The 14,550-nt window shown below is 46.5% G+C and overlaps 2 protein-coding genes across 2 annotated transcripts; one reads left to right on the forward strand and one right to left on the reverse strand.

Annotated features, from left to right (window-relative positions):
* Positions 1–458: 458 nt before the first annotated feature.
* On the reverse strand, positions 459–3,126 carry LOC120880431 (atherin-like). Its single transcript, XM_040263785.1, has 3 exons — positions 2,758–3,126; positions 1,748–1,829; positions 459–773 (listed from the first exon to the last, which is right to left on the reverse strand). Exons 1-3 carry the CDS (start codon positions 3,124–3,126, stop codon positions 757–759), a joined length of 468 nt encoding a protein of 155 aa, XP_040119719.1. The 3' UTR covers positions 459–756.
* SERTAD4 (SERTA domain containing 4) lies at positions 1,705–13,626 on the forward strand. The gene is made up of 4 exons (XM_040263097.1): positions 1,705–2,087; positions 7,219–7,410; positions 8,598–8,713; positions 10,806–13,626. The coding sequence occupies exons 2-4, from the start codon at positions 7,236–7,238 to the stop codon at positions 11,571–11,573; spliced, it is 1,059 nt and encodes a 352-aa protein (XP_040119031.1). The 5' UTR covers positions 1,705–2,087; positions 7,219–7,235; the 3' UTR covers positions 11,574–13,626.
* The last annotated feature ends 924 nt before the right edge of the window (positions 13,627–14,550 follow it).

Raw genomic sequence — 14,550 nt, forward strand, 5'->3', positions numbered from 1 at the left:
TGCTATAAAACTTTAATATAGCGAGATAAAAACAATAATAAGCCATGCCTCCAAGCCCTCACATTTAGTTCTTTGAGTTAGACACTTATTTAGATTTTCAAGTACTTGCACTGCTTTAAATGTCCTTGTGTCTTTCCTTACCCTCTATCCCCTCTGAAATGAAAATTACATTTTTACCCATAGAATGTTTACAGTTTTTAAATTATCATAATGGCCTATACATGCATCACCCAATGCAATTTAATCTGGTTCAGGATAAAGCCAAGATGGATGCCCAATTCCCAGTTTTAGGCTTGCAATTCTGAAACATCTTTTGGAAAAAAATGAAATAGTGCTCCTGGAAGTCTGTTGAGTTCGTCTGTTTTCAGCATAATTGCCTTCTCTCAGCTTCCTAATACCCTTAAAACCTCTGAGAGTCTTTAATGTACAAAGTTCAACAAAAATACCTTCAAAGCAGATTAGTTCTAATTATGTTTAATATTTGTTTGCTGCTTTATTGAATAAACTACATTTGCTTTAAGAAAAAAAAATTCACTTAACTGCACGTCAGTCACCCAAATTTTAAGCATAGGAATGAAATGGAAAACATTTATTACACAAATTTAATTACAATTCTAAGAAATAAACATGCAAATTAGATAGGGTTCAATTTGCAGATGCTAATCCTCATCCTTGATCTTGTTCCTTTCCTCCCTGGTTTTCAGTCTGTGCCTCTTCTTGATTCCTAGGGAGCCAGGCAGCAAGAGGTTTGGTTTTTCACAGTCGGAGGATCACTGTTTTAAAGAAGTGTTATATTTAGCACATCTGGCATAGTAGCAGTAAACAAACATTATAGTCTTTGTAACACTTTTGCGCAGGTGCCTTCCCCCCATTTTATTAGGTCTCTGCCTTCCAAGTCTCTGCGTTCATTGCACCTGAAATGACCCATCTCAACTATGGAGGGGTCCCTAGACAGAAGTTATGAATTAATGTTTCAAAAAAACAAACTCCAGTGGAGCCCAATATAGAGGAAAATTACTATTTGCAAAATAATGTGATTCGGGGGCTTATATTACATTCTCTTGACCAAGAACAATCTCCTTTATTACTTTTTTTTTTTTTCCTGGAGGTTTTCCCTGGAGGGTCCCCCACCCAGAAAGAGTTGCCAATTCCAGTTGCAGTCGGACCAAGGTTGCTTTTTTGATACACTACACACACACAGCTCCGGCGGGGAACGGGCGGGGGCGGGGGCGGGCGGCGAGGGGAGAAGAACTGCTCGGGTCCTGCAAACACAGCTGTTTCTCATCTCCGTTTGCTGTGGCAAAGAAGAAAGTCTTTTGCAAAGGGTGGGAAAGGCGCAGAATCTTTTTTTTCTTTTTTTAATCATACGCATACACAACAACAACAAAAGTAAACCAAATTTTTTAAAAAGAGAGAAGACATCTCAGAAGGTTGCAGGGTGAATATAGTCTTCGGCTGCAGCCGAGCCCCCCCCCCCCCCCCCCCCAGGGCGAAGGGGCCGGAGCCCGGGAGCGCGTGGGGTCGGGGCTGCAGGCTGGAGCTGGGCCCGCGTGTCCCCGGGCACCGGGAGGGGAGGGGAGGAGAGGGCGGGAAGGAGGGAAGGAGGCAGGGGGCGGGCTGGGGTGGGGGCGAGGGGAGGGCGCCCCGTGTGCTGCCTGAGGAGCGGCGGCGGCGGCGGCGGCGGCGGCGGCGGGAGGGAGGGAAGGAGGGAGGCGAGCGGGCGCGCTTGTCATGTTGCCTCGCTCACCCTGGGGGCATCGTGCAGAACCTCTCCTCGGAAATCCACGGGGAAATGGCAAACAGGATTGACGGGTTTCACACGCTCCTCGCTAGACAGAGCCGCTCATTACCATAACCGTCTGCAGCGACGGCGGCGCGGCGCCCCAGTCGCGGCGGCGGGACCTGCCGGGACCCTCGCCCGCCGCGCACCCGCGGCCGCCACCAGCACCAGCACCCGCGCCTCCCCGGACCGGGCCGGGCCCCGCACGCGCGGAGTGTGCACCGGCGGCCGGGCTGGCGCCGAGCCCGGAGCGGGCCAGCAGCAGCTCGAGCGCCGCGGCCGCCGCCGCCTCCCGGCTGACCCCGCGGTAAGAGCCGGGCTGGGCGCGGGCGGCGGGCGGCGGCCGGGGGCGGAGAGGCCGGGCCGGGTTGGAGGGCGACGGCCGGTCCCCTCGGGCGTCTGCGGTCACGGACCGGCTCCCCCGCGCGCCCCGCCGGCCCGGCGATCGCCGAGTGGGCGCGCATCGGCCGGAGCGGGACCTGGGCGGCCGGTGGAGGGAGTGGAGGGGGTGGAGGGGTGGAAGAAGGGGAGAAGCCGGAGAGCCTCTGCGCGCGGAGGCGGCGCGGGCTTTTCTCCGCGGGGCTGGCGTGCGCCGCGGAGCCTGTACCCGGGCGGGAGCGGCCGCCGCCCGCACGCGCACCGAGCCGACTCTAGGGGCCGGTGGGGACCGCGGCTCCGGTGATACCCTGGGGTCCTCAGTAGCCGCTTAGTCGCCTATCCCCGGGTGCAGAGTCAGTAGGAAGCATGCCCCACCACCACCGTCCCCAAGGTCTGGATAACGCCGCGGCGGTTGGCAGGTGGGGAGGGAAGGACGGTGGATGTCAAGAGCGCGCGTTTGCAAGAAAAAGGAAGAGCTGCAAGAGCTGACACCTTCTGTCCCCCCCCCGCCCCCCCGCAGCCACCTCCGCCCCCGCACCCTCCCCGGCAGTCGGGCCGCGCTGCGGGCGGCGGCGGCGGCTCCTCTGTCCTCAGCTCACCTCCCTGGCGGGCCCGGTTGCTGCCCGCCTGGTCCACGCCTCCGCCTCTCCTCCCTTCCTCCCCTCCCGCCTCCGCGGCCCTAGCAACTTTACGGAGTGTGCCCGGCCGGGACCGCAGAGGCGGCGGGGGGCGGGAGGAGGAGAGGGGAGAGGCGGCCGCGCGAGCCGAGGGTGGTGCGGGCCCGGCGGGAGGCGCGGGCCGAGTCCCGGCCGCTCGGGTCCCGCGGAGGCGGAGGGCGCTCCCGCAGCCCCGGGGCTCCGGGCGGGTTTGGCCGGCGAGGGAAGGGAGGGCCGGGCAGGCATCTGCTGCGGGCTGGAGCGCGGGCCGGGGCCAGCCTCGCCAGAGCCCTGCCAACCGCCGTGAGTCATTTCCTTGGAATCCTACCTTTGGTGTTTATTTCCCTTAGAAGGAAACTTGGTTTAAAAAAAAAAAAAAAGAAAAGAAAGAGTAATCATAGCTCTTATTCTTCAGGAGAGGCGCACGGCTCCAGCACCGCGGAAAGACAACTTGCCTTTGTTCCCAGACACTTGGGGTGGTGTTTACTTTCTCCCGCGGCCGATGGCCGGCGGAGCTCTGCCGGCTTTCCCCCGAGAGGGGCTTGGGCTGAGGCCCCCGACCCCCAGGGGTGTGTCACTATGGGGACTCGGACATCGGCTGCTACCCACCTGCAGAGGGTGGGTCTCCAAACCTCAGACCCCGGTCTTGGCGTGGGATGGGGAGACCTGGCACCCCGGGCTGGGCTTGGACCCCCGGGTCCCCCACCCTCATCCCCCTCTGGTTTGGCACTCCCATTCCCAGCCCCAGGATCCGACCTAAATCTCTTGGCCTTTCAAAGCAGCAGCTGAGAAATGTATCTCCCAGGGCAGACAGGTGTACTGCAGAGACTGGTAGAAAAGCGACATCTGCCTATTTGGAAGGGTTGAAAGATTTTTATGCCACTCAACCAGACCCTGCCACCACCAACCCAGGCTTGTTGATAGCTTGTTAGGGACAGTGTCAGATCAAGGGCTTGATTCCACCTGGGCAGGATATCTAAGACTGACAATCTCAAAGACATATGGAAAATATCAGCTCTTTTATTTCCATGCTTTTCAGTATTGGAGTTAGACCTCTGAACTGCTCTAATGCTCTTCATAAAATGTTTTCCAATGATGGATGAGAGGGATGGGCTGGGCAAAGAATGACTGAGATCCCCTGTTGGATGGCAGGCATCACTGAATCTGCAGCTACCCTGTCCTCTGTGCCAGCCACTCCTATCAGCATCATAATGGCTCCAAGGAGAGAAGCCCAACTCATCTGAAAGAACCACAGTGTGTAAAACCGGCTGGTAACTTTACTGTGAACATTTGCTGGCAAAACTTGACACTTTAGCCCTGGGCCTTTGGGGAATGCTTGAGGTGTCATTCTGCTACCTTGGCTGATGAAACAGACATGCAGGAGCCTGAGGAGAAAAGATTAAGGGCTTTCTAGTTTTTATTTTTTAAACCCTCTTATAGACAAAACACACTTTAACACCTTTCTTTTGCATCCACTCACCTCTGATGTTAAAAAAACAAAATCTACCATAAATGTGCATCTCTGTGACTTTATGCAGTATTCACAGCTCATACATTTGTGAATTTCAACTTCTGAACTCAGTGGCAGAATTACAATGTAAATCTCATTGTACTGAGGAAAAAAATGACAATTTGGATGTGTACACAAAATACAAATAAAACGATCATGCGATATCATGGCTTACTAACCCATTCTCCAATTCTTCATGAACACTGAACTTGCCTCCTTAATTTACTAACATCCCAGTGTAAGTTCTAGATGGACTAGGAAGACTCAACTGCAAAATTTCCTCCCTGCTCCCAAATAATTCCAAATTATTTATATTTTATTCAGACTTATATAAAGTACTTGTGGAACTCAGCCCCTCCAGTTGAGGATTTTGTGTGTAAAAGTTTCCCATTCAAAAAAAAAAAAAAAACTTACTGAAACTAGATAGTATAAAAGAAAGAAACAGCCAAGATAAAAGCTGTTATGCCATGATTCAAGCTCAAATGCATAAGAGTAGAATTTCATGTGCCGGAAACAATACTAACAAATAGAAACACTGAAATCTTTAACCAAAAAACTATACACACATAAGTCATTAAAATATAAACAAACTCTAACATAAAACAGCACAGGGCCCATATAATGTCCTGTTAAACAAAGGTAATTGCTGCTAGGGGCCTGCAAATGTTTCTCTTGTCTTCGGGGTATGGATTTGTCAACCTGCTTTAGTTTATATGTAATAAAATTTCCACATAGGCAAAAAATGTGGATCTTATTCCCAGAATCCAACACAAAAGTAAGTGTAAATTTCAAGCGAGAAAATAACTGTTGCAGTCAATGAGACAGGACTGTGGACTCAGAAAAAGCTCTGTAATTCTTGTGCTCCTGGCAGTGGCCCTTCCTGATAACAATCGTCTCTTCGAGAAGAGTAAGAAATTGGACCATTTCATGAGAGTCTTCCAGGGAACAGATTATCATGAGGCTTGATACCTTGTTTAGATGCTGAGTTTGAGCATCCATTCTTTTGGGTGATAGAATGGCTTAGTTTGTGAAATCAGCATGATCTAAATTTCTTGATTGATGACTCAAAGAAGAGAATAAATGGTGTGTCCGACCATTTCTTTTTATAGAACTTTTTTTTTTTTTTTCTTGAAATAAGGTTTTCCAACAAGTCCTTGCTGCCACTTTTAAAAGACAAGGGGTGGGTGGTTCAGACAGGGAGGCCTGGCTTGCTGCAGTCCGTGGGTCGCAAAAAGTTGGATACAACTGGGCGACTGCACAACAAAGGTGGGTTAGTGGCCTTAATCAGCTGGGTCCTCATCGTAGCCGCTGGCCTGGACATCTCCCCTGTATGTCAGAAGGCTGGGCTTCCTCCTCCAGTGAGGTTGGGGAAGAATTTCAGGTCTCAGGGAGAAACCTGGGTGGTAGATGGAGTCACTGCTGCCAAGAGCTTCTCGCATGGCCAGAAGGACATTTCCACTCAAGCCATTTCCCTTTCGCCTGCTGCTTTTCCTCCTTCCCCTGGAAGTGGACACTTGTTTTAACATGTAGGTAATAGTAGTCTCCTACAAGACAACAGTAGATTACCCTTACCCCCCAAACATTACAAGCCTTATAATTTGGAGAAGAAAGCAAGAACTAGACCCTTAGCGTCTTTCAAAGACAAATCAGCCTTCAAGAAAGCAGAGGACTGCTCTGGTCACATCACTCTTCGTGACCGTTCCTTAAACGGCACAGTGAGATAGTGGAGGTTTGGGTCTCAAAGGAATCGGGTGGTTAATAAAGCACTGAGGCTGCTGGCTGTCACCACCGATCTATGGCCCCGAGGCCTTTTGGCTTCTTCCCCCTTGAACTCACTCTGGACCCCACCTCAAGCCCTACTTAGGACTAGGTAAAGACACTGAGCCCCCAGGGGAACGGCCCTACCACCCCACGTGCAAAGCAGCCCAGGGCGCATCTTAAGGGCAGAGAGGTCTCCCAGTCTCCCCGCAGACCCTGGGGAAGGGTGTGAACTGCCCAGGAGGGCAGTGGTGTGCTGCCTCTTGGAAAGTTTCTGCCTTGCGTCTGAGCTTTGCGGTGTAGAGTTGTCGGCTGCCTCTGGCCCTGAAGCCCTGGCTCCTGTTTAATATTCCGCCTGCTCCGTTGATGTTGTGCTTGGCTCCTGTGGGACTGCAACTCACGGCTGGAAACTGGAGCCAATTTTCTGTCTTCATCTCTCAGTGTTTTGACTGGAGGCAGATCCAGTTCAGGCCGATCAGGGCTGGTGGAAACAACTACCAAGTGTGTCTCTGTCTGCTTCGCTTTGGGAGAAGAAAGTGGAGGGAGCCCCAACATGTTGTAGAGGAACTGGCCCTGCGGAAACTGAAGAAGAGGGGGCCACGGGCAAGTGGAACAGACCAAACCCGAGAGCATCAGATGGAATTCCGCTGAAGATTCCTGCCTCCCCCAGCCTTTTCTTTTGATTGATTAGTGGATTTCATCAAAGGAGACTCTCAGGGGACTTGACTAGAAAATTGATTTTGCCTTATTAATAGAAAAGAAGCAGCAAGGGTTTTGGCCTTGCCTCTTAGGGGTACATTTTCTGCGGGAAGGTCAGGAGGAAAATGTGTTTAGAAGGCAAGGCAGCTGTCTGGAAGAGGGCTGAGGGGAATCTGAGAACAATAAGAAATGGGGTTTTAAAGATCCGCCCATGAAATGCAGATTGCTGAACACAGAGGCTGAGCTAATAGCTGCGAGAGAGTTTACCGAGATTTTTCTTTGAAAAAAATAATGTTTCAGGGCAAAGAGGAGGAGCAAGATGTAAAAGTTTCCCAAAGCAAAGGAAGGAAGATGCCAAGGCCGTGCTCTGGCTTGCTCTTGATTAGGGCTCTTTTCTTTCTTTTTTTTTTTTTTTTTTTTTCTTTTTCTTTTTTCAGATCTGAGGCTGTCAGAGATGACTCTGGTTCTGTCCATGAATAGATTCTGCGAGCCCATTGTCTCGGAAGGAGCTGCTGAAATTGCTGGGTACCAGACACTATGGGAGGCTGACAGCTACGGAGGCCTGAGCCCCCCAGGGCCAGCCCAGGCTCCCCTGCAGGGAGACCGGGGAGCCGGTCCCCCCCTGGCAGGTACTGCCTTTGACCTTTCCCTGCTGCCCTCTGTGGCCAGACTGGTAGATGAAGGTGGTGTCTGGGGTGCCCTCAGCTCAGGAGGGTGCTCCAGGGACTCCAAGGCCCCAAGGAAAGGGCCAGGAGTGATGTTAATTGCATGCAGACCTGAGTTTCTGAGTGATGCTGCTTCAGGTAAAAGTCAGGCATTTGTATTTTTAAGAGACCCAAAGCAGATCTTGAAACTCTTCAGTCTGAGTTTCAATTTTCTACCCTCTGGAACTGTATGGATCGATCTCTCAGTGCTATACAAGCCCTGGGTGGGCTTGACAATGAAATCTTTATCCCATGAGACATAAAGGAATGTGCCCTTTGGGCCAGCAGCTATGTGGCTCTTCTTTTTATTAAGCACACAATTGCCTTTGGTGTTATAGGTAAAAAAATTTGTAAGCCCAGAAAAAAAATATGTTCTCTCTGATTCATTATTCCTATGCTCTAAGGTGAGCTCCTTTGGATTTTTGTGTGCTACTAGATTAGAAAAAAAGCCAAAACCTAAAATGAAAACAAGTACTTGGTGATCCCCGATTGGCTAAAAAGGAGTAAAAGCTTGGTCTTTGAAAATTAGACCCTATTTCCATTCATGGTTGATATGTTGGATTTTTGAGAGCGAAGAGGACTTTTGTTACCCTGAAGTTTAATTTTAAATGAAAAAATTTTGAATTTCATATTTTGAAAGAAGGAATATTATAAGTCCAGTGTACAGATAATTGTTTGTTTACTTACTGAGAGTCAGTACTATTTAAAAGTTGTTCAGTTATTAATGCTTACAGTTAAAGATACATATGTTTGAAAAATGGTGTTATCATGAATTTAATAATCTGAATAAATACAATATTATTTCAGTTATTACATTACTTCCCTTTTTGAATTTTGCTGTTGGCCTGTGCATAGAATTATGATTCTGAATATTTTATAAATGCTAAAATATGTCATTTTCCTCTGTAATTGTCTAGAAATCCTTGCCTGGCCTGGGTCACAGGATTCCTCGTGATAGCAACTATTAAGACTAATGTTTATTTTTAATCACCACATGTACAGACAAATACGTAGCCAAGTTATCTTCTAGAAGGCAAGGAAAGAAAAGCGTTTTGTTTGGAGAACCTCTGGCAAACCGCATGTCATTTGTCATATCTGATTTATTACCACAGGATCACATTACAGGGGAATTTCAAATCCTATAACAACATCCAAGATCACATACTTTAAGAGGAAGTATGTGGAAGAAGAGGATTTTCACCCACCACTCAGCAGCTGTAGCCATAAAGTATGTTTTTTTAATAGTCATTATTTTTATTAAGAGTTTAAGATACTTGGTAACAGTTGCTTGATCCATTTCCAGAAATTAAATTGTTCCACCCAAGCAATGAAAATGAGCCACTTCTCAGCAGAGCCATATTAATCGTTGTCACTTTCTGGGGTCCTGTGTTATTTTTCACAAGTATTTGAAGAAAGAGCCAGCAAGAACTCCTCTGTCCAGAAATAACAGAATTATATAATCCAAGGAATGCCTTTTTTTTTTTTTTACTAATGATTTCATTTTTCTCGAGTTGCGTTAAGGGTTCATGGTAACTGGCGCTTTCACATGTGCAGAAATGCACTTGTTCTTTCCAGACCTGCTCCCCGTCTCTGAGCTGAGGCTCCCACGGCCAAAGCCACCTGTGTGCCCACACTGGGATAGTCACCCAGGGGTTTTCCTGACCTCTCAGAGCTGGACTCCCTATCCTTTGAGTGTCTGCATGAAAGTAGCAGTGTCCTTCACGGGACATTCATTACATATTTTCTTTGTGAAAATATATAATTCATTCCCAAGAGAAAAACCAGAGCTAACTTTTTTTGCATGAATAAGAAGGAAAGCACACAGAAGTCTAAAAGTGGCTGTCTAAGCTTTTGAAACACCAGTGCCTTTTCCTATGGTTACCTCCTTTCAAAAACTATGTGCTTAGTCAAGGAGAGGATAACCCAGGCCGTAGTTGTCTGAAATGCAGAGAGGATGTTTAATTTCTTTCTAATTCATCTCCCGCTCTTCTCACCCTATCACCCCCCGGCCAGCCTTTCGGTGTTGCTCTGCCCTTGCTCATAACAGGACATCAGCATGCATTGGCAGGCTCTGGGCTTTCCCGTTTGTATGTGTAGTTCCTGCCTTTGGTCAGCTTGGGCTGGTTTAATTCACAGCTCCTGAGGTTAGCTTTTTTTTTTTTAATGACCTGGAAGAGCTGGGCCCCAGGACAGAAGCATTTTATGTCCATTTTGGTTTCTGTGCTGTGGCTGTAGCAGTTTTCCAGACTGCTGCCAGTTTGTGCCAACCATCACACAGTAATGGCATCACACAACCTGGGAGCAAGTCCTCTGATTTCTGGTTTGCATCTCTCCTGCGAAATTCTAGAAGAAGCCTACTGTGGCCCTGCAACCACCAGTTTCCTTTAGGGTTTGAACCTCTTTCCTTATTTTTGTCCCTCTATCAGGCAAAGATAATTGCAAGAATGAAACCCAGAAAAACAGCACAGGAAGCGTGAGCTCATGCTCCTGATGTCTTGCCAGGGTTTGAAACATGATTATGATGACCTGCAACTTGGCATCTTCTAAAAAGCATTTATTGCCATGGAATAGATGAGTATGTGTATGCATGTATATTTGTATACACACATAAAGGCCCAGAGTTTCCCAGGTGGCGCTAGTGGTAAAGAACCCTCTTGCTCATGCAGGAGACATAAGAGACACAAGTTCGATTCCTGGGTCAGGAAGATCCCCTGGGAGGGCATGGCAACCCACTCCAGTATTCTTGCCTGGAAAATCCCATGGACAGAGGAGCATGGTGGGCTATGGTCCAGAGGGTTGCAAAGAGTCGGTAGGGATGCACAGTCAGACAGGACTGAAGCAATTTAGTATGCACATTAAGGCCCAAGTGTGGTAAGAGTCCAGCTTGATGAATTTCACGAAGCTAAAATAGCCATGTAACTGGCATCCAGATTAAGAAACAATGTAACCAGCAACTTAGAGCCTCCCCAGTGTCCCTCTCTAGTCACCATTTCTCAGCTCTCCAAAGAAACACTTCTAACAGCATAGGTTAGTTTTGTGCATTTCGCCATCCCCCTCACTGCACCATAAGAGAGCGGACATCCTGACCTGTCCGTGCCGAGGTCTGAGTTGTGGTTGGATTCCCTAGTGCTCAACATCACCAGTCAGTCTGCTGGGAAGGGGAGACGTTAGCAGCCCCCAAGAGAGCATCGCTAAATGAACCCGAGGGAAACCAGACCACAGCATCCCCAGGCCCAGAAACTGCCAAGAGAGAAATATGCTGGGATGATATTTTAATAAAGGCCACTTCCTAAGCTTTCTCTTCCCTTTTTGATTTTTAGACCATCTCAATCTTTGAGGAGCGAGCCCACATCCTTTATATGTCCTTAGAAAAGCTAAAGTTTATCGATGACCCAGAAGTGTACCTCCGAAGATCTGTGCTTATAAACAATCTGATGAAAAGGATCCATGGAGAAATTGTCATGCAGAATAACTGGTGCTTTCCTGCCTGCTCTTTCAATGGCGCCTCTGCCCAGGAGTGGTTTATGGCTCAAGACTGTCCTTACCGGAAACGACCTCGGATGGCCAAAGAGGAGTGTGAAAAGTTTCATGCCTGCTGCTTGTATCAGGAATGTGGTGGTCACTACCTAAATTTACCCCTTTCGGTCAATGCTAATGTCGGAAGTGCCTCCACCACTGCCTCCTCTTCCTCCCCCTCCTCGTCTCCCTCTTCCTCTCCCCCTCTGCCTTTACCGAGTTGTTCCCACCAGGTGGATTTTGATATAGGCAATGCACCTGTTTACAAGGGTGATGGCCAGATACCTGCCAGTGAAATCTTTGTTACTAACGTCCGGTCACTTGGTGTTCAGGAAAAGGCCAAATTAAATGATGAGAAAGTAAATGATGATACCAACAGGGATGGTGGCCCCCTGAGCCATGGACCTGTGAGCAACGACCTTGCTTTTGAGGGCAAAGGCCAATTTTATGATTATTTTGAGACTGGATATAACGAAAAAAGCAATGTAAGTGAGTCTTGGAAAAAGTCCTTAAGGAAAAAGGAACCTTCACCGAGTAACAAACTGTGCTGCAGCAAAGGAAGTAAAATATGAGCCATCTTCTCACGCAAACTTTGAAGCATGCACAGCATGATCGATTAGCTCTCATAAATTTTATTTTGAATGGATTTTATAGTTTTGTACAACTGATACAATTATGCCATGAACATGCCATGTCGTTTAAATGCCTGGAGAGCAGATTGCATAAAACATCTGTATTGTAGGCATCGGCAAGCTACTCATAAATGTGGTGATGTTACCAAGAAGACAGTTGACTTAACGCTTAAATGTATATCTTAGTTTTCTTACCGAGAAGATCAGCAGATTAGACTGGGGGACAGTGTGCCCTTGTGCTATTTCCACGACCCACAAGGAGCCTGTCACTAGCAATGAACCTTCCACCTGTTTGCCAGTTAATTAGGTAGTTATTTGGTAAGCAAATCAATATAACCAGCAAAGGATGTCTGCTGCTTCTCTGTGATACAGTATTTTTTTCTGAATGAAAGACTGAGGACAGGGAGCTAGAAGAAATGGCTTCCTGGTGCTGTTAAATATTTGGATTCAACCGTCTTGTGTGACAGAGGAAAATAGGATAGGAGGAAATGAAACACCTGACCAGGGGCAACAATCAAGGATATGAGTAGAGGGTGATCCCTGCAAGTTCCTGGCTTGCCTGTGATGGGTGATGAGGCTTTTAGAAAGGTGTTATACAGGGCGATTTTTGGTGCCTTACTTTATCTTAATTTTTGCCAATGTGAAAATTAAGGATAAATCAGAGTACAGCAGGGATTTAACAAACAGGAAAAAAAATACAAACACAGGGTGGATCAATATTGTTTGGAAATCTTTAACGTCGAACTATTGCGTTCAACTTTTGATTCAACATCTCTATTCTTCCTTTATTTTTTGATGCCCAATTGCTTTTGGATTTGGCATTTTTAGAAAGGGATGGAGGAAACAATAGAGAGAGCTGTTAGAGACCAGCACTAGCTGCTCAAGGTTTTCTATGGCAACAGTCTGTTGCTGGGGTTTGGGTTTTCTGGGTTTTGGGTTGTTTTGTTTTCTTGTCCAATGAAGTTCATGAACCAGTAGCATGCATCATACTTTAATCTTTTGCATCATTTCACTCGTTTAGATTATAAAAGCATGTGGTTTTTTATATATGACTTTTGCTGTTGATTACGAAGCACAATGTTAATACACGATGTGGTGATCAATAAGGTTTTATCTTAAAGAATGTAAAGATTTTCGTTTGGGGAAAGTTATTTTGGAGAAATGGGACTCAGTTGGCAAAAGCTCCTATGTATTTGGCCAACATTTTTCTCAGTCGTCTCTTTTCATGTGTACATTGGCAAGAGTGTTCAGAGGAGCCCCTCTGACCATCCTTCCTTCCATGCCAGCTAACTCCTCCTGCTAAACTCTTGTTTCCATTTCCGAGGTTACTGACTGACTTGGGCCTCCTTACACAATACTTCACAGGAACCAAATTCCAAATGGAGGGAATAAGTTAAGTCCTCCCCGTTTCTCCAAGATAAAGCTTTTTTTATTATTGCTATTAATATTAAATATAGGTCTCATTCATACAGTGTATGAGTAGGATCGTCATTTGGACAATGTCCACAAGGACCAATTTTTAAAACCCGTTCTTGTGTTATGGCTGAATAGTCTAGTGATGTTTTGTCCTTTATTTTCAATATTTGATAAACATTTGATGTTGAAAACTTAGATGATAGATGCTTGTATATGAATGTGTTGTAATAAAGTGAGGTTTTCTTGATATATATTTATTAAAATGATCAAAATTCATTCAGATTTTCGTATTTTAATGATTGTTGGCTGTTTCTCTTTTCCGTTGCTCATTCTTCTTTAAAAGAAAAACTCAAAGTCGCTAGAAATTGTCATGGACCGTGGCCACACAGGCATTTTCAGAGTTAGAGAGTGCTTTTTGAGAGGCCCATCCCACAGGTGTTTTAGAATCGTCCTCGTTTGTAGGTTTAGAATTCTGTTGATTTAAGAGCATAGTGTTTAATATATGACATGGTTGGTGATGGATAAGGTTTCATCTTAAAGGATCTGAAGATTTTTTGGCTTTTGTGAAGTTTCTGAAAAAAAATAGCATAATATGAAGTCATAAATATTGAATCCTGATTCTTTTTGAATTGTCAGATTGTCAATCGACAGTTGTCATATATAAGTGGTTAAAACAGCTGTGGAGGTATTCCATTTAATTCTGTATTATTGTTATTCTTAGAGGCTAATATTGCACTTGGTAAAAGAGACGAGCTTGGAACTTCCCTGGTGGTCCAATGGTTAAGACTCTGTGCTTCCATTACAGGGGTGAGTTTCAATCCCCGTCGGGGGAACTAAGACCCTGCAGGCCACCTGGTGCGGCCGAAAATATCTTTTTAAAGGGAGTGGGCAAGCTAGTTGGAAAGTAATTTGCCAAAAGCAGCATTCTTACTATGAGCATACTACATCATGGAAATTTGAATATGAAAGAAAGGACTTTTGTTTTTAAACCCCGCCCCACCCCCCCAGCCCAGCGTTACCAGATAATGGTGGCCAAAACTGTGAAATGATGGAGTTGGTGATTTTCTAGAGAACGCACTAGTACTTCTCTGAAGGATGAGACCTGCCTTTGAATCCAGTAGCATTAAAATGCATCATAGTTCGTAGCATACTTAAAGGAATACATTTTCTTTAAAGAAAAAAATAATCCCATCCAAATATCAAAAATGTTCCTACTGTTGTTACAAAAGCATTATGGCCTGTGTGATATCTACTCAAGAGATATTAACTTAGATTTTCCTGAGTGGACAAGGCTCCCCTTCATTGTAAGTTAAGCCTCTGAATTGGGTTCTCTAGTTATATCCTCAGAGATGGGAAAAGCTAAGACTGCCCTTCACACCACACCGCTGTCTCTCTACCTGGAAATAATACTCTGCTTTCTTTGCTTTAAGGAAAATCTCATAGGGCCAGAATCCAGACTTTTAAAATTTAAATGAGGGGAAATCTTCACTCAAGAAAATGG

The sequence above is a fragment of the Oryx dammah genome, unplaced genomic scaffold (assembly GCF_014754425.2).
Source record: "Oryx dammah isolate SB20612 unplaced genomic scaffold, SCBI_Odam_1.1 HiC_scaffold_21, whole genome shotgun sequence".
NCBI classification, from domain to species: domain Eukaryota; kingdom Metazoa; phylum Chordata; class Mammalia; order Artiodactyla; family Bovidae; genus Oryx; species Oryx dammah.